A 23,215-nucleotide genomic window follows, 5' to 3' on the forward strand; every position below is an offset into this window, starting at 1 on the left:
TTCCCTTTTGCCTCCCCCCGGGTGTCGACGTAGAGAACTCTGCGAAGATACTGGCTAGGATCTGTACCTAGGCAGTCTCGGCCACGGGGAGACTAACATGTCCTGTGCGGTGTGGATCCGTAGCCGGAGGGCTAGCTCCCCTCGGTTTGGTGGGTAACGGCCCACTGCGACGGGCTCGCCCATGCGACTGGCAGGAGCAACTTCACGACCGGTGCTGCCTGGTGTCTTATCCAGGTGGTGCGCTGCTCCCTTGGAAGGGTAATAGTGGAGGTTGAACCTCCACGAAGTGCCAAAATCACCCGTAAATGTGATTGAGTTCCCAAATTGTTGTTGCTCCCTTTTGCCTCCCCCAGGGGTCGACGTAGAGTACTCTGCGAAGTACTGGCTAGGATCTGTACCTAGGCAGTCTCTGCCACGGGGGTATAAAATTTATGAACTAGGCAGTTCCCAATGTCCATGGGGTAAGTCTATACTTGCTCTTCATGGGCCGGGAGGTGTTCGTCCCCTCCACCAGGGTACTGGTAGCCAAATAGCAAACTGGACTATTGAGAGTCTGGTCACTGCTGTCCTTGGTATTCCATGCAAAGCCTAAGGAGAGGGGCATCCCGTGTAGTGCTGGCAGGTAGCCTCAATCAACGGCCAGTCATCGCCCACCCCACCATGGTCTCGGTCCAGCCGAGACGGTGGTCTTGACTGGTCCGGGTTTAGCGGTGGGTCGGCTGAACGTTGAGCGTCCAGCAAAGGGAGCTTATAAATTTGTTGGTGTCTCTGGGATGTGAGACCCCAGGACCAGCAGGTGTGTTAAAAGTCATCTTCGGGTGACTCTTCTGTCTGATTTAGCCGATCCCTGAATATTCTTAATTGATCGGCCAGCGGTATGAATTAGTTAGTTCCCTTTTGCCTCCACTCTGGGGGTCGACGTAGAGAACTCTGCGAAGCTACTGGCTAGGATCTGTACCTAGGCAGTTTCGGTCACGGGGGTATAAAGTTTATGAACTTGGTGAATATTCTTAATTGATCGGCCAGCGGTATGAATTAGTTAGTTCCCTTTTGCCTCCACTCTGGGGGTCGACGTAGAGAACTCTGCGAAGCTACTGGCTAGGATCTGTACCTAGGCAGTCTCGGTCACGGGGGTATAAAGTTTATGAACTTGGTGGTTCTGAAGGCCCTGGGAAAGGTCACTTATTGGCCGGCCTCGGGGTCTGGCATGTCCTGAGCGGTGTGGAACCGTAGCCGGAGGGATAGTTCTCGGTTTGCTGGATAACGGCCCACTTCGACGGGCTCGCCATGCGACTGGCAGGAGCAATTGACGACCAATGCTGCCTGGTGTCATATCAAGGTGGTGCGCTGCTTCCCTGGAAGGGTAATAGTAGAGGTTGAACCTCCACGAAGAGCCCAAAGGGGGAGTAGAATCGTAGGGCGATTTAGTTCACGAGGCGGGGAAGCCAATAACTTTGTTGTTCCCTTTTGCCTTATATGGAAAGAAAACGACTAAAATCGCGCTTCTTATGGACAAAGTCTCACCCGCTTATTTGGCAAAGAAGGAATCAGAGTCAGGAATAAAATTTATCCTATTTAATGAAATATCTGTATAATTACCAGACGCTTCTCTTAAGCACTTCCGCGCTTTATGTTTGGTTTAGTTTGTTAAAACGATCCTTAAGAAAACTGCACTTAAACACTCCACGAATACTACACAGACTTTGGAATACGGTCCGAGAAGACAAGCATACATGGACACGACGGTGCTAAGAAACAATTTACTTTTATGGAAATTCGAGCAGGAGCAACATCCAAGAACGAAGGCTATCAGTCTGCTGTAAGAAATACGTTCTTTATGCTTAAAAATTGATTATCAAAATCGTTTCCACAAAGACTGAACGACCTTTCTGTATAATACTGTGATGAAATAACCTGGTAAAAGCACGTCTATTCAATATGTTAGCATAACTGACATTTCTAAATCATTTGTGCGCGAACGGAATGCAGTTATCTTCAATCTATACTAAGCTTACACTATCGACGTTATGTGGACGAAAAACATGCATAAAATCAAAATAACGCAAATGCCAAATTTAGATGGCTCTAATTTTCTAGTGTATTATATAGATTTTGAAACAATAATGAATATTTCTGATCTACCGAATCGAAAGGTATTCTAAAAAATACTTTCACCTCTTGAAGAAAACAGATATAATAATTTACTTCTTGAAGCAGAAGGTCCTACATTTTTATTCATTTAAGAAAAGAAACAATCCTTTTAGTCTTTGAAGATAAAGTGCCTTTGTTACTTGTTCTTAAAAGCAACTTAAGGACATCTAAGGTTTGATTTTTTTTTTTTTTTTGTGATTATGGCAGAGCCTGGAGGGCTATCTGCCTAAGGGGAGGGATGCTTTCGTGAAGCACCTTTTAAGGGAAACTGGTTCCTCTACACGTTACACTTGGGGAAAACCACGAAAACGCCCATGCAGTCAGCCCGTTTGTGGGATTCGAGCCTCGGACCGAACTACCAGTTTTCAGCGACTTTACTGCTCGGCCGCTGGTGGGCCTTAAGTAAACCTAAGGCACAGTTACTTATTATAAAAAAATCTAAGATTGGAAGGTTGCCTAAATTTATTTTTCAAACTGACGACAATTCGAAATCGTGTCCTTATCTCCAGAAAATCAACATATACATACTCATCATAATATTAACATACATTTCAAAAATAAAAAAAAAAATAAGATATATTTACGCACTTGCAAGTAAATTCCTTCTGCTTCTTCATACCTCCGAAGATGCGTAAGAACACGACCCATATTAAGATAACCACGAACATCATCTCCTTGAATTCTAGAACAGAAAAGATTTAAATAATTAAAAGATGAGAACATGGTTAAATATATGTAGTATGAATAGCATATAGATGATTTATACTACGGCGTACATACTCATCATAATACGAAATTTAATTACTAAATTTAAATAGCAACAGAAAGACTGTGAATGCTTGTAGTAACTTCATATATTTGAAATAACACTATACATATGGGCATGTAATGCTGTGTATAATAGAGAAAGTACAGATATCAGAGAACCTTGAAAAATAAAAATCCGTGTCCTCCTACTTTATCAGAGTCAGTAGATAAACCAGGTTAGGCTCTTTCGAATGCTCTAGTTCAACGGCTTTGCTTGACATACCAATAAATCCACGCATGAACACCTAAGAACAAACATTTGGCAGTAGTGGAAGCAAAGAAGAACATAAAGGGAGTAGAAAGAGTTACTTTTGAGCAGACTATGAGCCAGTGACATCACGAAACAGCAAACTTTGTTGTATAGTGGCACCGGATGATAACACGAGAAGGCTCCCATTACTCGACTCAGCATGTCCTGTGGAATAGCCTATACAGGTCATATTGAGCTGCATCATGGAAGCCTAAAATTGTACAGACAAGCAAAAGTACAACTATATTTATGGCTGGTTGTTGCACGGAACTTACTGGAATAAAAATGTATCATCCAGATGCCTTGCCCTTAATTCTACAGATCTTCCTTATTCCCCTGCTATATTCATATCTGTGACGAAGTCTGTTCTAAGGAAAGCTTCCATTGCCAAAATTCCGCCGGCTAGCGGTTCCTGGTACACTGACTGCCTGATTCGTAGCTCTGCACGGATGTAGACACAACGTAATCTAAATTATTCGAGCTAATACCGGGAAAGCAAGTAACGGACAATCAAAAAGCAAGGATAATCCAAACTATCAATTTTCATGCATTTTTCACGTGTTTATTTATTGGGAAAAACTTAAGAAAATTTTCCAACTATGCCTATTTTTACAATACGTATTCAACCAAAGCATATCTTAAAGCCCTAAGTTTCACTTTTCAAGAGCGCAGGTGGTTCTGGGTCTTGTTTAAGGAAGACAACGCTCATCCACATAGGGCCTAGTTAATCGACGATTACCTGGAAAGTAAGGCTATTCGTTCCATGGATTGGCCAACCAGAAATGCCGACCTTAACACTATACAGCATATCTGGGACGCTCTTGGGAGGCCAATTTCATCTCGTCAGCCCTCTCCGAGAACAAACCTGTGGGTGACAACTGCCTTGCTATAGTATTGGGATCGACTGCCATGGGGACTCCTCAACTGTTTCTGTCCAGTACGCCGTCACGCTGCGCGACCTGTTTGGCTCTAAGAGGAGCCCATACCCTATATTAGACTCATTTTTGCTTTCGATATCCCAATTTTCGATTTTAGACATTCCTGCACTAGGAGCTTTGTTGATAATCATGATTACAATAAAATGACCTTTGAATGGAAGCTCTCTTTCTCTGTTACAAATGTATATTAATGTCAAATTTTTGAAAATCTGCCTGCTAGTACTCCAAGAACGATGTCCGCATCACTCAAGCACAGAAATCTCGGTTCGGTCGAATCGCCATAGAACCATACGTCGATGTTTTTCCGAAGAATGTGACATTTTCAGTTTTTTTTCGCACACAATTATTGCCTCAGAATTAGTAGAAAGAGTCTTTCTACATAATAGAAACAGCCTTACTTGTTTTAGTTTACTTTCTACCAAGCTTTTGTTACTCCGTATATGGCATCCATTATACTCGTATTCAACATTTCCAAAACGTCACTTAATCATCATCTTCCACTACTTAATTAATCAGAACGAATTATACGAAGTAATCACTGAAACTCAAGTTAAAGACGCAATTCAGCGGTTTTGAAAGAATGCTCGGATTTCAGCGTGTTTGTTTTTAACACTCTCGCGCTGAGTGTGCATGCATAGGTACCACCAAGCATCGATAATTCGCAAAACTGATCATCTGCACTCGGATATTCGAGAGTTCAATGTATGTTACGCACGCGCACGTGCATTCTAGCAGAGTTGCCATCTTAAATTGGATGATTTTTATGCGTCAATCTCTTGGTATGAACAGATGGACAGTTAACGTTAAAGAGGCGAAAATGTAGAGGAAAGGATCATCTTCTGTATTTGTTTCGATTTTCTATTAAGGAGTGGAGTTATTAAAAGTTTTTATAATGTTTATGTAGTTACATCTTCTTCTGAAGATGATACGAAATCAACAAGCATGATGGAGTTATCATGCTTGTTGATTTCGTATGACCTACAGTTCGGTTCAGAAGAAGATCTAAGTTACTTAACGGTTGGGAATAAGCATAAAATGACTTCTGAACAAATTCCTTGCTACGAATTTTGTATAAATGTAAATAATTTTAGTGAAATTATAGGTGGAATTGTAGTATTTTTTGTATAATATCACATATAATATTTGTGGGAAAAACTGGCGAGATGTCACCAAACTTGGCGACCATTTGGCGATATTTGGGTCCGTTCCCTGTACAACTTTAATGGATATTGTAACTGAATAGATACGATTGATCTTTAACTATTAACCGTATCCGGCACTCCTATTCCTCCCAGCAAATTTGGAGAACTGGAAGGTACTAGAGATTTCTCGGCGGCCATGGGAAAACTATATAAGACAGAATATAGCATCAGTTATCGGTAGTTGTTAGTCCAGAACGACTTCTAGATACGCTTTGCGTAGCGTTTAACATTCTGTAGAGACATTAGGATTTTTGGAAGCCGGAGAGATGAAAAGTTAGCAATCGCCTTCGCCGGGAATCGAACCACTGACTTCTAGAATACCGGCCCAGCGTGCAGAACCACTACACCACGAAGGCACTCTAGGAAAATGGGATAAATACCTTATAGTTCTTAATAGCTTGGGGTGTAAATACTAATTATACTCTGTGATATTGAGAACAGCTGTACGAGTGCTTTTAAGGAAAGTTCCAGAACTTTGAAGTATTTCTTTTCGTAAAAATAAATTTTATCAAACTATCATCAGTTCTGGTGCATTAAATGTATTACGAGCCCTTTACGCTCGTAAGAAGTCGTTGTTGGATACTCAACAGAGTCAGACAATATTTACCAAATTACGTTACTTTGAAGTATTGTAACTTTGATTAAGTTTTACTTTTTTCCAGCAAGGATCAGCTGCTAATTTTTGTAATCCCCATGAAAGAAAATTTTAGTTGAACGTATTTAATTTGATAATCAAATTAAATACGTTCAACTAATATTTAAGTATGTATAAGATGTATAAGATGTTTTCTGTATAAGATGTATAAGATGTTTGAAAAGTGTTGCCACTGCTCGCTTTCAAATCTTAAGAGTTTCTTTGATTCTTAATAAAAAATTTCGAAGTTTTACAAAATATGAATCAAAATAGCATCGCCAAATATTAAATATAATATTCCCTATTCCATAATTTCGTGGTAAGCCACTTCGACCATTTCCATCTTCGTACGACTTTAATTAACCGAAATATTAATTAAAAACTCTGAAAACTCTAATTTTCGCCCTAATTTTTCCAAGTGGCAACAGTTTCGCACGCTGGATTTAAAAATGCTTTCCTGAGAAATGTGTTGCCATTTCTGGCTTTCAAATCGTAGAGTTTATTAATCAAAAATTTGTAAATTTGACAAAATATGAAATAATAGCATTTCCAAACATTACATATATTGCTATTATTATTATAAGGTCATATTCTGACGTTGAAGAAAGATCGTGATTGCATGTGACGGCATTGTATATCCGTTATTGTTCTTTAATGTCAGCATTTTAAATAAATAGCTGCCGTTGGCAACTGTTTTATATCAGGTTAGGATAATTGGCATAATATGTTATTGCCAGGTTAATTCTTTCATTGATATTGAGAAAAAGTTGTCATATTACATTAAATTAAATCATGACGTCATACGCATACCTGAAATGTCAAAGCTTTTTGTTTCTCGGTTTGGCAACAAAAAAATTATTTACGATTAGCTGTTGCTTGGAAAGAATGAACTGATTTCATTGATATTAAACTGTTTTTATACACTTTCTTTTCCGTTGTACATAGAATACTTTGTTTAGGCCGCAGTCCGCTAGTTTTAAATAAAATTTAAGACAATTTAAATAAAATTTAAAATATAAAACCTATTTCTATTAATTTCTTTTTATGTAATATGGAATTATTGTATTCTCCTATGCATTCGTTCTTAGTGTAAGAGGTAGCACGTTCCGCTGGCAGGTAAAATGTCCATGGTTCGAATCTCTCCGAAGGAACGGTTAATTTTATTACGTTTTTCAGCTCTCTAAAGAGTACTAGTCTGCAAGTTTTCAATATTCGTATGATTAGCAGATTTAAATAACTTTCTAACCAGTCGTATCAAGCATCTCTTTCAACATTCATTACATTATAAATATATAAAAACAGAACGCCTGGAAACTTTCATTGATAATGTTCTTTACCTGATAGCTTCTTCGTAGTGTTTAAGGGCTTCTTCGTGCCTCTCTAAAGCCTCCAACACATGTCCCATGTTGTTGTACAGTTTTGCATTTCTCTGATTTACAGACAGAGCAGAACTATACAGTGAAAACTCCGACTTCCTACAAAAGAGTAAAAGAATATATTAGGTTACGTTCAACCAACAGAATCTAAAGATGCAGATCTGAAGAAGAAGAGGATTTCATCAGTTAAAACAAAGAGTTTTGTTCTTTTAACACACAAAATATGTTTGAAAAATTTATTTTAAAAACTGAGAGTTGAAACAGAGAAAAAACTGATTTATTTTAAAAACTTTAAAAAAAAGAGATCACCCACATTCTCCTGCATTTGCTAGCTAAGTCTATTCTCAAAAATCCTGAAATTAGTTGAATGATAGTAGTTCGAATGATAGTGCCAGTAGTTTCAGTCTTCAATTTGTCGCAAATGTTGCACATGAAGATGTGAAACGTATGTGGTATTTCAGTTCATAATATTGTAACAAATATTTAATTATTGGAATTATTACTCTAACGGGTTCCTACAGAAGCGGACTTTATTTTAATGTACTTCGTGCCATCAGTGTTGAAACGATTGCACAAATTTCTGTATATCGTTTTAAAAAACGCTATAACACGTTATAAACTACCTCAAATATCATTTGAGAATGATGTCTATTCAAATATTTTTAACCCTGCAATTGCATTTTAAAATTCACAAAATTATTACACTCTTCAGAAATTTCTATGCAAATTTGGCTGAAAGCAAAAATATATTTAGAATATTTAAAAAATAAAATATAAAAATAAAGCAAAATCTGAAAGGTTTCAGATTCTAGAGGTAGCCCGAAATTGTTTGTTATGGTTTTATTACATTCTCGTTGAGCTCATAGTTTACCGGTCTGCTGTCATCCTTACTCCCTCTAACCCAATTTAATTTGTCTGTTTAGCTTTATTATTAAGCATCGTTTCCTTTGCACTCATGCCATATAGAATTCAGAAACAAAATTTCAAAAATTTTAAAAGCAGTATAGCAGTATATATTTATAATTCCCCGATGCAGCATTATATTTTTCTATTTTTCCACATTTTCTATTTTATTATTCATCATATGGTATTCAGTTTTCTTAGTAAAAAATGGTTTGCAAAACTGTTTTTTTCCTCTTTTTATAATTAACAAATATTTAAAAACAACGTAACTTTAGAATTTCTGATATAGAGTCTCGCGCACTAGATATAAAAATGTTTCATATCGTACAGTGATGCCACTGCTAGCTCTCAAATTGTACAGTTTGTTACAAAACAATGCAATCAAAACTAATCTTTGAGCGGTAAAGACGCTGAACACTAGTAGTTCGGTCCGAGGTTCGAATCCCGCGAACGGGCTGGCTGCATGGGCGTTTTCGTGGTTTTTCCCATGTGTAACGTGTATACGAGTCAGTTTCCCTTAGAGAGTCCTCCACGAAGGCATCCCTCCCTTTAGGCAGATAGTCCTCGTGTGCTTTGCCATAACTGAATAATCCAATCGAGTTCAATTAAAAACTAATCTTCATTAAAGTTTCATAAGAAAACATGATATTCGAAATTCAAATTTTCCGGCTTCCAGGTGCCTATGTTCGGATGGAGGACTACGTTATTCAGAATTAGGTGGTTTTAGGTAAACCGTCGTGTTTCACAATTTTTAGTTAAACATTGTTTTTTTTTTTTTTACTATGTAAGGAACATACATACATACATATATGCATACTTCATTATTTAATTTATTTAAAAATAATAAAGGGTAATAATATTTGGTGGCAAGGTCGTTTAAAGTGGACAAGGCTAAATCCCGTTTCGAGACTAATAGCCCATTCGGGCTAACGCCCTTTTGGGCTAATAAATAAAAAATAATGAATAAGATAATAATTAAAATTAAATAAAATTGATTTATCAGCACAGGAACCTAGATTTAAAAGCGTTTTACGCGCTCAATTACTGTACGTTCTTCCTATCTTATAAATACAAAATACGAATTAAATAAAAAAAAAGTATCTGAATTTTTCAGTGATTTCTTTTGTATAAATTATAATTTTCATATTATATGTTTATCTACTATGGTATTCCATATCAAACACCCAGTGAAAATGACACAATTTTCGTGTCGTTTACTAAATAATAGTATCTTCGTTTAAATCGGTAGAGCAACAGGAAAAGCAACCATAACATGCCACATTTATTAAATATTTATTAATACTTCAAGCAGCTGTTATTTTTATCGAATGTAACAAATATCTATGTTTAATATATTTTAAGAATTCTAGAGTAATAAGTAATATTACAGTTAAGTAAGTACACAAACCTACAATGTAATTTAACTTCCTACAACTTTTGTTTAATTTAAGCTCTAAGAGTAGTGGCAATGTTTAAAAAATTATTAAAGTATCATATCACATGCCAGCCAACAAAGTTTCTCAAAAATATCACAGAACGTGGACTTAAAGTCTACGTAATTTAATTATCAAAGTTTGCTTCTCGCGAGATTCTTAATCCTTCGATAAAGATTCTTTAATCCTTAATAAACTTCGCTTCTCGACAGAATAAACATAGATGACTACAAACTTCTGAATTTTTCGCTGTTATGTTAGCTGAGAAGGAAAAAAAATGTCCATAAGTGAATCAAAACCACTAAGTAGTTTAACTTAAAGTGTTTGAAATATCGTTTCCGATTCAATGTATAGGAATAAGAAACTTTAAAGGATTTTCCTAGTTAAGAGAACTGCTCTATTTAACACAAGATGAATTTGCTGAAATTAGTTTACAATTTTTAGTTTGCTTATTTAATCTAGGAGTTAACTTAATAAATGACGATATGACAATTTCTGGATGTATGATAATTAATAATTTTACAATTGCTTATTTAGTATAGGAGTTCACTCAATATATGACGATATGACAATTTTTTGGATTTATGATAATTAATAATTTTACAATATATGACATGTTAGTCAATTCAATTTTCGATATATGATAATTGATAACTTTTAAATATAGGACACATTACTTACTCAATATGACAATGCTTTTGTATATATATAATAAACAATCTTTCAATAAATGACATATTAGTCACTCAATAACTTTTTGGATATATGATAATTAGTAATTTTTCAATATATGCCATATTAGTCACTCAATTATAACAATTTGTTTGCACATATGATAATAATTTTTCAATGTATGGCATATTATTCACTCACTATGACAATTTTTTGGATATACGATAATTAGTAATTTTTCAATATATGACATATTAGTTACTCAATATAACCATTTTTTGCACATATGATAATCAATAGTTTGTCATTACAACATATATCAGTCACTCAAAAATCGTTTCATAAATTTCATAAATATCAAATTCATAAATTTGATATTTATCTTTTGAATATGAAACATACAGAGGCTGTTGGCTTATATTTTAAACGATTTTGCTTTGCTGTAGAAAACAAATCTTCTGCTTGAAATTTTTTTAAACTGCAAATATATTTTTGAAAGTATAAATTATCCTTTGCTACTTGACAGTTTTGTTTTGATGCAAAAAATTAATTTTAAGTGTTTTTTCCGAAGAAAATGATTCGTCTCTAGATTTTAAAAAACGTTGTTCAATATATGACATATTTAGTCACTCAATTATAAAATTTTTTTGCACATATGCTAATAATTTTTCACTATATGGCATATTAGTCATTGAATATGACAATATTGTGCACATATGATAATTAACAATTTTTTTCAATACTATAGCTACGATAAGTAATGCAATAAAGAAAGGAAAAAACACTTCAAAATTTAGCTTCGAGTGGAAAAATTGTTCCAAATACGTATCCAAGGAAGATTTTTAAAATCTAGATACGAAGAAAATGATTCGTCTCTAGATTTTAAAAAACGTTGTTCAATACATGACATATTTAGTCACTCAATTATAAAAATTTTTTGTACATATGCTAATAATTGCTCAGTATATGGCATATTAGTCGTTGAATATGACAGTATTGTGCACATATGATAATTAACAATTTTTCAACATACTACAGCTCTCAAATGCGAAGAAGTAATGCGAAGAAGAAAGGAAAAACACTTCAAAATTTAGCTTCAAATGGAAAAATTGTTCCAAATACGTATCCAAGGAAGAAACAGAATGTTTCGAATGTTGCAAAAGTAAGATCTTTAATGTTAGACGAAAATTCGCCAAGGTCAATTGCAAAACCATTAAAATGCCCAATGTCAACTATAAAATTATTGAAGTTATTTGAGTCTTCAAAAGGTGAAAAACACGAATCGTCTTTCTCCACGACATATCGCCTAACACAGAACGCGCTGCGGAACTATTTATGAGAAACATTCAACACGATAAATATGAAACTAAGCCTGCAGAACTACGACAGAAAGCCTTTGGGAGACCAGAGGCAGGACAAAGTCAAACAGAAGTGGACAGATGGCTAAATGTGAGTCCTTCTGTGGTTCATAGACTTTGGAGGCAATTTAAAATCACAGATTCGGCACCTAGGAGGTCAAGCCAAGGACGGCTAACTGCTACGACGAGCGCCGACATTATGTGCAGTCAGGAATAGAATCGCTACTCCGACTGTTCTTAGATCCTCCCTTGCTGCAGCCACCGGAAGGTTGGTGTCAACGTCAACTGTGCGTAGAAGGCTTCACGAAGGTGGTTTGTATGCGAGGCGAACAACCATTTGCGTGCCGCTCAAGTCACACCATAGGAGGGACCGTTTGCAGTGGACACGACAACATGTCCACTGGACGCCTGAGCAATGGAGGGCTATTCTCTTTACGGATGAGTCCAGGTTTAGTTTAGAAAGCGATAGTGGGCGTTATTTGATATGGAGAGAACCTGGAACCCGTTATCATCCGTGAAAGAGATGCATACGGAAAAAGCAGTGTCTGTGTTTGGGGGTGGCATCTCTTTGGGTGCACGCACAGACATCCATGTTTTTCCAAGGGGAACCGTGAATGCTCATATTTATAAAGATGACATCCTTGATGCTTATGTGCGCCCATATGCCGGGGCAATAGGTGGTGCTTTCCCTGTTACAGGACGACAATGCAAGACCACACAGGGCTCGCATCGTAGATGATTATCTTCAACAGGTAACAATTACGCGCATGAAGTGGCCAGCTCGATCCCCGGACTTTAATCTTATCGAGCATGTTTGGAATGCTTTAGGGAGACGTCTAGCTGCTCTCAATCCGCCCCCTCAGACCCTTGTTGCGGTTGCAACTGCTTTGCAAGAGCAATGGCTCTCGCTTCTTATGAAACTGATAGACCGCATAATTGAAAGTATCCCACATCGCTGAATGTGCTGTATTGCTTCTAGAGGCGATTATATTCCGCATTGGAGGTACTTTTACTATAGCAAAATGACACCTTCGATTTGTTCATTTTATACACGTGCTAATTTCTATACTACTATAATTGTCTGGTAATTTCTTTTTATGTTGTTGGATACCTTACTATGTGTTGTATATTGTGGGTAAGTTTCATAAAATTCTACATGTAACTTTTTCAGTAATAGTGATGGTTGTGATTTTTCCTTTATTTATGATAACCAGTGTATTTAAAAACAGCCTTTCTTTAGAATATCCGATAGACAGTCTCGTGCTCTAGAGAGATAAATATTTTATTCCGTACAGTGCTGCTACTGCTCGCTTTGAAATGGTAGTCTGTTAAAAAATTCATTAAAGATTTATAAAATATGAAATAGATAATAAAACAAATATCAAAACTCAAAGGGCTTACAGGTGTCTATAAACAGGTGGAGGACTACGTTACCATTATGTTTTCACAGTGCGAGAAATTTCCATACATCCATGCAGATTCTTCATTATGTAACTTTTTTAAATATAATACACGGTGATAAAATTTGGTGGCAACAATGTGCAAAAGGATACGCCGCTTATGCTGATTCAATGCAAAATGCTGTTTCGTGACTAATATCTCATTTGGGTCTAACACCTCTTTCGAAATAAAAAAATAAATAAATAAAATTAGAAAAAATAAACTTCGAAAAATAATAAAAATTATAAACTTAAAATAAAAATAAGAGTGATAAAATAATTAATTGCATATAAGCGTTTAATACCTATCTATTATTGAAAAAAATATACTCAGTTTTTGCTTGCTTTAAAGAAACGTTAAGTTACGGGAACATTTACTCTTTAAAAATTCTTGTACACAAAGATACCAGTATTTAATTCCTTTTGCAATGAATTAAAATATTAACAAAATAAGGGAAGTCATCTTAAAGCATTCAATACCTTTGCATTTTTAGGTCATTAATCTTCTTTACTCGAACTAAAAGTTTTACATTCTAAACGTTAATTCTGCTCTCATTTTAGATTGTAAATAGTTTTCTTATGTATGCGTGTATTTAAATAAAAGGATTTCATGGAACTACGTTTCTAAAACTTTATATCTAAGTGCAATGAGCCGTTGGAATTTTCGATAGAAAGTTTAATTAATTAAGTATGGTAAAATGTTTTATAAAATAACGATATGAATTTAAGATGCGATCCAATGTTATCAAATGTTCATCTTTTATTCATTATAAAGCTTTGCCGCAAAACATTAAGTATCGCGTCTCACCGCTTTTGAGAGGAATATAATATTTTAAATTCAACAGGTGCGAAAGCGAACTGTGCAATAGGCATTTACCTGTCTTCAATACTTGAAATAATTTATAAGCTTCATTGAAAATTTTATGCACGAACCTAAGTCAGTTAAGTACTGGATTTAAATTAACTGATTTTTATATATCAGAATAGTAAAGGTTATAAGGTACTTCTCCCGCCTTCTTAGCATGCTTTCAGGGTGTAATGGTCGGCACGCTGGGAGCGTATTCGAGATATCAGAGGTCCGAGTCCCGGCGAAGGCATTGCTCATTTTTCATTTCTAATTAATCCAAAATTATCCAAAAATTATATATGTTACGGTGAAACACCGAAATCTGGAGAATGTCGACTTTCACCGGTGAATGTCAACATTCACATAGTCGCTTGGTGTATGTCCGAAATATTTTCCAAATACTCTTATTTCTGACTTACACCGGTGAATGTCGACATTCACCATGTACTAATGGTGAATGTTGAACATATAAGAATATTATATTTCCTTCTCCGTAATTCATTCGCGAAAAAACGCACTTGAAACTCAGAATAAGAACTTAAGAACATAAGAACTTAAAACACACAGTAAATTCAAAATGAGAAAGCAAAATAATAGAAGTTATAAACTTAACCAAATTATGTGATTCAAATCTTATTTATTGCAACAACTTAAACTATTATGACACTTTGAATTGCACAAGAGGCCCTTGCTTTTACAACTGCATTTATTTGTGGAACACTTCCTTACATATACTCCTCTCTTTTCGACCTACGCCAGAGCATATCTGTGATTGTCGACATACACCGGTGAGGGTCCGAATGTACAAGAATGTAAAGAAATATTCGATCTTTCACCGACGTATTTGGTGAATGTTGATATACTCCGATGAAAGTCGACATTCTCCAATTTTGGTCTTTCACGTTAACATATGCACCACTTATTTACCCTGCCTTTATAGTTTAACAGGTCTGACATAGTGAAAAAGTTAAGATATTTCAGATTCAAAATACACGGAAGTAGAAATGAAGATAAATTATTAGGTATTGTAATGTCAATACTACTACGTATTCCTATTGGATAGTAGATTTCTTTTAATCAAATAATATTGCGAAAGTCATTGGCAGTTTATCCGCAAACATTTTCATTTGTAATGCTCTTACTGTAACGCGTCCTTACGAAATTAAATCATTCGTATATTCATTCCTCTCGTGACAACATTAGCAAACAAATATCTCATGTGGACACCACAGGACATTAGCGATATATTTGTCATTCAATCAATTCCGTTTTCACTTCGCGGCAAGACAAATATAAAAATTGCAAAATACAGAAAAACCTAAAACACGAAAAACAGATTAAAAAAAAACCAGTTTTTTATATTTAAAATTATATTAAAATTATAGTTTCTTCTCAAAAACATGCAATTAAACCAGTGAGCAGAAAGACTTTTTCGGTGCACTAACCTGTTTTTGTCTCACTCGGCAAAAAAACACGTACGTTGTGCACAAATTGACTTAATTCACTACTCTACTAAGCATTTAAAATGTAAACAAGTGCCGACCCTATCAGGCCAATCACCATTAAAAATTTTAAATTGTTGATAATTCTACAACTATTGCATGCTGAATTGCTAAAAGCATAAAAACATTTAAAAAAATGGCATTCAGCACAGTCAAAGCCTTGACAGACTCTTTAATAACCACAGGTCACAAATACCTATCTTCCGAAGTAACTTTATAAAATTCAGCTACAAATTTATTTAATTTTTAATTAAATTTTAATATTTTATAGAGATTTTTGGCTAAGTTTAGGGATAATAGAATGCCCCAGCAATTGAGTACAAATGCTGATAGTCATATAACAGGCGGTACAGCAGCTCAGCTGGTGGTAAGTAAGTAAGTAACCGGAATATAAGAACAAAATAACCGGACTACTTTTAAAGCAACAAAAAGACAATTTACCAACATATAAGACTATAACATTAAACTGAGCTCGCCGAGCCGGTTAATAGAACGATTGTATATACAGTACATATATTGGTTTAGTGGTGAGGCTGTTTACCACTAAAATAGGAGGTGCACAACTGCATGTTACCGCAGTCCAAAATACAAAATTTCAACGTTCTGAGGCTATTCGTTTTTGAATTATGTGAGATATACACATATATGCGTACGAACGTACAGATGTCACAAAAAATAACTTTCTGAATCTATTTTAAATCCATTTTATTATCCGCTTTGGTAAAAAAAAAAGAGTCCTTTCTTCTTCCGTAGTTATAGATAATAAATAAATAAATAAATAAATAAAATAAAAAATAAATAAAAATAAATAAATAAAAATAAAATAAAATAAAATAAATAAATAAAAATAAAATAAAATAAAATAAAATAAAATAAATAAATAAAAATAATTAAAATCACTCAGATAGATTCAAGAGCAGTTAAAATAGATAAGTTCGTTCAAGTGTGATGCAAGAAATGTTTCACGATTACTCCTTTACTTCGTCCAAGGAAGTAAAGAAAGAGAGAGAGAGAGAACAAAATACGCAAGTAAAATGCGGCAACACGAAAATAATTTATAGATTTGCTTGGCACTTTTATGGAGTTTCTATTACTCTACTTTGCGTCAAAATTTCACATCGACAAATTTCCTAATCCTGCTTTTTAAAGGCAATTGACGGTTTTCAGTGGAATGTTCCTTCCTCAGCATTCATTATTTTAAAATTTCACTTTTTTAAACTCCAGTTTGAATACTTAATAGCACTTCTCAAACATTCCAACTTTAAAAATGCCTCGGAACATGCAGTGCACTTAAAAACGTGCCTGGCAAGTTTTTATCAAATAATCACATCAGCATTGTTATTCCAAGTACATCGATCGCGATAAACAGATCATTCTTGTAGAAGAAAGCGAAAAGTAAACATAAATTTTCAACTATTTTTATTCTTTTTTTTTATCCCTGCAGCGAATTTTCTCAAAAGCCTGGCTGATACATTGTGTGTTTCCGCTTATCGGCGCTCAGAGATCTCTTGAGTTTTAAGCAAAAGGAAGCATTTTTCTATTTATCCGCAGTATCCATTATATGGCCAAGGGATGGCTGGGGTTAGGGTTCGAACAATCTCTTTAAAAAGATAAATTCGAGAGAACTTTTCACTTTTTATTTTACATTCCTTCCTCGTTGTCGTTGTGGACGAAAATAAAAATGGCTAGATGAACAAAAAGGAGAGAAAGAATAAATGCTTTCATCTTTTAAGCCAGGACATTTTCCGCGGCAAAAACCCATCAGTTGGATAGAGCTAACATTTCCAGAAGGTCTGGTGGGTGGGCGGTGGGGGGTAGAAGTGTCCTTTTAAAACGAATCTCTCAATCCGTTACTCGCCAGGCTTTCTCATATGTTCGAAGATCCGGAAACTCGGGTTAAAAAAGTCAAGCTTTACTTAAACCGCTCTTTTGTCCCACTCGTTGAGGTCACCTTTTGTCTTGTGTCAAATGAAGGAAGTCAATGACAAAATGGTTAGGGCAAAGGTGACCCTGTTAGTTCCGACTTGAACAAAGTTATAAGTGCAAGGCTCGGAAAAAAAAAAAAGATTAGGGATGACATTTTCGATATATATGTTCGTACGTTCTAGAAAGAGCTGGTAATTTAAAACGACGCTTGCGGAGATAATGGAAAACTTTGGTCTGGAAGGAAAACATCCTTTAGAAAAGTACAAGTGACACAAAAAGACGGGAACATTTTAACAATCCAATAAAGCCAAAAGTAAAGGAAGCAAACAATTTTATTCATGGTCATTGAAACCTTAAAAAACTTGCCATTTGTTGTTGTTGTTATCTTGTCCATATTACATGGAACAATGGTTGTCAGTGCTTACTCCAAAGAGAGGTTGTACATCGAAACTTGCTATTTAAGAATCATCAATGGAATTTATCATTTAAAAAAATACGTCCCTTAGATGGCATCTTCTTATATGAATGCATTCTTGAAATCTGCTGCTGAAATTTTTCATTGACCGCTGCAAAATCTGATTGAAATTTTATCCATAAAAGCTGCAGATAGTGCAACATCTGAAGGAAAAGGATTCCCAGTTGCGGTTAAAATTCTGGCAACAAATGATGACAAATATAAACAATGACGGTGAATTCCTAAGCAAGTTGTGGATATCAGACGAGGCCCTTTTTCATCCCACAGGTTACGCGAATAATGGCAGGCACAAATCCTTATGAAATTCATGAGCGGCCTTCGCACGCTAGGTAAGGTGATAGTACTTGTGTGCTGTTCCATTACATGAGATCATCGGACCTTATTTGTTTTTTAAAATGAACAGGGGATCATAGTAACTGTCAAAGAAGATTGTTACGTGGAGATGACACAGTCTTTCTTTACACCTGAATTGAACAATTTTCCACACATTCAAGAAATCTGGTTTCGGCAAGATGGAACGATATCGCACACTGCACGGCAACCGATGGAAGCTGTGCGAGGATTGTCCGAAAACCGTGTTGTCGGTAGCATTGATTCGGTAGCGTTCCCTGGCCTCCTAGATCACAAGATTTGTCCGTCTGTGATTTTTGTCTTGAGGGGCTATCTCAAGCGTAAAATTTCCACAACTCGACCATCAACTCTGGATGAGTTAAAGAGTTAAAACAGAGAATTTATGATGAAATTCGTACAGGAGGACTCTTAAAAAAATGGCAAATCTCATTAACGTTTCTTAAATGGCAAGGTTCGAGGATTCAGTTGCGATATATAATAATAATAATTTTTCTTTCATCAATCTTGGTGTTATTGGATTGTTAAAAATCTCCCATTTTTGTGTCACCCTGTACTATCGTCAACAAAGCGTATGAAATGTGATCGATATGTTCACGTTGCATAAATGGTAATTTGAGAACACTCTAGTGGGAATATTAAATATTATAAAACTAAGATTAAAAGATTTTTTGCATAACCCAACACTACACATTGGGCAACAGTATTTGTTCATTTCTCTATGTTCATTTGTGTACAATGAGCACAACGGCTTCTTGATTTTCCAACTATTGGAAGAAGATCCCAAACATTCAGGAGATTCTTAGCAATCTTCGACCTAGCAGTAATTTTTAAACTTTTTGGTGGCACATATATGTCCCGTTAGTAGTCAGAGGGTTAATAATAAAGCTAAAAAGACAAAAAAGAAAGACAGAGAGGGTCAACAGAAGTGAGTAAAAGAGCAGACTGGTAGACAGCGAGCTCAGCCAAAAAAACCTTAACAAACCCTTTTGGGTGACTTAAAATCTGAAAACTTTCAGATTTTTTTAAAAATTAAATCCCTGTACCCGATAGCCATTCTGCAGGTACTCCAGCTGTTGAACAATTTAACCGTCAAAAACAATTTCAGGGGTTGGAAATTGTAATTATACAGCCCAGAACAACTATATATGTACTTATTTATGTTAAGCTTATAATATCAATGTACAATCAAGCAATAATATCTGTGTACAATAATATCTGGCTAACTTCCTCTTGTTAGAGAAGTCGGCTAGTAACTGATCTTAGTACTGATTAGGATCCTAGATAATGGTTCAATTAATTTAGGTATTAACTACAGGCCAGTATATCACTTGCAAATTTTATATATATTATTATTTATTAATTACGTAAATACTGTCATTAATTAAAGTCTAATTAAATAGTCATTAATAAAGTCAAATAATAAAAGTCAAATTAATAAATTACTTAATTTCATTAATATAGTTAAATGAAAGATTAATGCATACCCTTTACAGTAAATTTACAATAAAACTAAGTAATATTTTCTGCGAGTGCATCGTTTATTACTGAAATTTGTTTCACAAAATTACCATCGTAAATGTCTGTCCATTTCTGTAGATTTGAGTGATTAACATTATTCAATCCGAATTTATTCACGAATCTTTCACACTACACGTAAGAGAGATATAATGCCATTATCAGAAATGATTGTACAATTTTGTATAAACTCCAGCTAAAAATATTCCATTAAAAGAATTCTTTTGACTATTACCCCATTAGATAAAAGGTGATATCAACTCTATGGTGTCATAATGTTTATAACGTGGACCGTTTGCTTTGGTTTACTACCAATGGAGAGTCATAACTATAGACTCCAAGTAAATGAGACTTTATTACATGAATTAACGACTACATTATTTTTATTCATACGCTGAGTAATAACGTTAGATACTAATGCGCTAAGAATGACTGAATGGATTACATTAATGAAACGGCTTGATAGCTGAGACTCTTCTTGCATTAAACTTTATGAGGGGCTTTATTTTCCTGATGTAAAATGTAAAGCACATAATGAATGCATTATTAATTGAGTTCTAAGTTTGAAATTTAATGCCAGCAGCTATAACAATTTATCAGATAAAGCCAAAATCGGAAAAGCACCCTATAAAATGTCATTCTATATAACAAATCGTCGAAATTTTATTTCAACTACCACATTAATTATATGCTTTATGCTACTAATGCCTTTGATCTAAATTTAGTTTGGTTTAATTTATTTGATTACGGGAAAGCAAACTAGGGATATCTTCTTAAGTAAAGGATGTCTTTGTGGAGGACTTTGAAAGGGAACTGGCTCGTATACAAGCAACACATGAGAAAAACTACGAAAACACCCATGCAGCCAGCCTGTTCGCATGGAATCGAACCCAGGCCGAACTACCAGTATTCAGTTACTTTACTGGTGGGCCCTGTGATCTAGGAATTCAATCCATATACAGTAGGCACCGCTTAATGCGATCACGTTTGTTCAAGACTATTTTCAGTAGCATTAATCCAAAGCTAATATTACGGGATGAGGAGAAAAAACATTTTCTTCAAAATAGCAATGAAATTTAACTAATTTAATACAAAAATAACCAGAAGCATGTAAATAGGTACTTTTGCAGAATTTTAAGGAAGAAAAGGCAGAAATTTGTTCATGTATGTTTACGGTATCTTAAATGCAGAACTTCATTTGTGAACTCTTCGTAAGGTTTCTAAAAAATATTTGACCTTTTCTGGACTCTTAATCTTAATACATGGAGGAAATCTCTCATTGAAAGGGAACATGCCAAAGTAAAATTAAAAATTAAGGGCAATCTGAGTACCTGTTTTCATAGATTTTTATTTTTTCAGAAGTAAGATAAAGGAGGAAAAATTTTGAAAAAAATTCTTTTCGCCCTGAAGAAGAGGAACCTGCTCTCAGGCAGCTTTCAGAATTGACAGAGTTATTCAAAATGTACCCCAAATTAATCTTGTCCTTTCATTCTTAATTTTAACTGCTTTTTAAAATCGAAACCAAGCCGTTTGCTAACTCAATTGGAGACTTTTCTATATCACTCGGAAAATTTTATAACTTGTTCCGACCTTATTTGGTAATTTTGCATCATTTAAACAAATTATAATTTTTATCAAATTAATCAAATTGCTGCTTACAATAAGAGATGTACTTTCTGTGTTTGTGTATACGAAAGGGCGGGGCTTCGGCAATTCGATAATAATATCCGAATGAAAATATTAACTATAGTGCGAGTAGTTTTCGTTACATAAAAACAGCGAGGGGGGGGAAATTGACGAAAACAAGGAATTGTGGCATTTTGTTGTATTTGGTCCCTAAAAAAATTCCCCGTTAACTAGTAAATACTATTTCACACAACAAAAGGCTAATTTGAAATCATATTCTTGATATTATTTCAGAATCGCACAACCTGTTCTATAAATCCAATACATTAAGAATTTCTAGAATGACCTTGACCTGATGTCAAATAACATAAGGTCAGATTGATAGCAGAGCTAGCCCACGAAATTCATCCAGACAAGGAGGCAAGATTGTGCCTGTGGTTGGTAAAAATCTCGGGCACCGTACAAGTGAGAGTACGACTTTCTAATTATGAGATTAGGATTAGGAACGGGAAAGATGGACCCCATACAAGTGAGAGTACGACTTTCTAATTATAAGATTATGATTAGGAACGGGGAAGACGGGCACCACAGCTTTACCATTTGATTAATTGGTTTAGCGCCGTCTTCCCACTACGTGATTCCATCCGTTTATTGAATGAATACATAAATAATACATAATACATAATGAATATATAATACATAAATACATAATTCGGAATGAATCTATAAATATATCATGCTTGGCAGAGGTCCAAACCAAGGTAAATTAACTGAATAATTTTGGAAACTGAATTTGCAAGATGTTTTTTGGTGGATCATGAATTTGCAGAAAGCTTGGGTATTGGAAGATGGAATTGGGATGTGGGAGCTTTCAGTTAGTGGACAAGTAGCAATGTAGTGTTCTGGAGTACCTATTTCGCCACAGCAGCAATGGTCAGTATGAGAAATGTCATGCATAGCGAAGTAAACAGGGAATGGGCCATGTCCAGAAACGTAACGAACCAAATGTGGATTGACTATTAGGCGACTGCTACTGACATAAGAGATGTGATAATACGTTTTTCGGCCAATGCTATTATGATCCCATTCTTCTTGCCATATGCTGTGAGATTTTAATTGGATTTGTCGTTTTAATTTGTCGTTTTAGATATGCTATTGGCCAGGGTATTTGGAGAATATCGACATTAATATTTCGGGCAACGTCCTTAGCAAGAAAATCAGCCGACTCGTTGCCAGTGTTTCCAAAGTTTTTTTTTATCCGTCAGAGTCGGGTACATAGTTGTTTATTATTTCGTAGGATATGCACTTTCTAATTATAATGGACATGAGGCCACCATGCATTTATCAGCGTCACTGTTTTCAAGCTGATACAACATATGAGACGACATGCTCTGACATCACAGACACAATAATTATTCGTTCCGGTTGACAAGTACAAGAGATATAACTTCACGACCAGGATCAAGCGATTTTTAGAGTTCTGCACTGTGTCTGTCGTGTCAAAGCCTCTCGATTTCAGGAAGGCTGACGAACCAACTGCCTTGTTTTTCCTTTGATATCGTTCCAGATATAACGAATCGGAGGATGTAAAATACAACTGAAAAATTAAGGATGCGGGACTAATTCAGTCTGCAGATTATTCCAACGGAACAAAAAACACGTTAGAATGTTCTGGAACTCTCAACTAGAGAGAGTAGCCGCTAGCAAGAAAACCAGGACGATACCTTTACCTGTAGCAATGACGATACCTTTACCTGTAGCAATGACGATACCTTTACCTACAATAATTGTTCAATGCTTTCAATGTTAT

At 35.3% G+C, this 23,215-nt stretch overlaps 1 protein-coding gene across 1 annotated transcript in view; it reads right to left on the bottom strand.

The window, feature by feature from the left end:
• Positions 1 to 23,215, bottom strand: part of LOC118202547 (protein O-mannosyl-transferase Tmtc3-like) — a 707,071-nt gene that overhangs the window by 91,279 nt on the left and 592,577 nt on the right. The window contains exons 12-13 of the mRNA XM_085824627.1: positions 7,320 to 7,457; positions 2,740 to 2,833 (exon numbers count right to left, since the gene is read on the bottom strand). Of these exons, the coding sequence (XP_085680753.1) occupies positions 2,740 to 2,833; positions 7,320 to 7,457 (232 nt within the window). The remainder of the gene's footprint in view (positions 1 to 2,739; positions 2,834 to 7,319; positions 7,458 to 23,215) is intronic.

This window comes from Stegodyphus dumicola, chromosome 10 (genome assembly GCF_044657685.1).
Source record: "Stegodyphus dumicola isolate Sdum_Otavi_A_Nest chromosome 10, ASM4465768v1".
NCBI classification, from domain to species: domain Eukaryota; kingdom Metazoa; phylum Arthropoda; class Arachnida; order Araneae; family Eresidae; genus Stegodyphus; species Stegodyphus dumicola.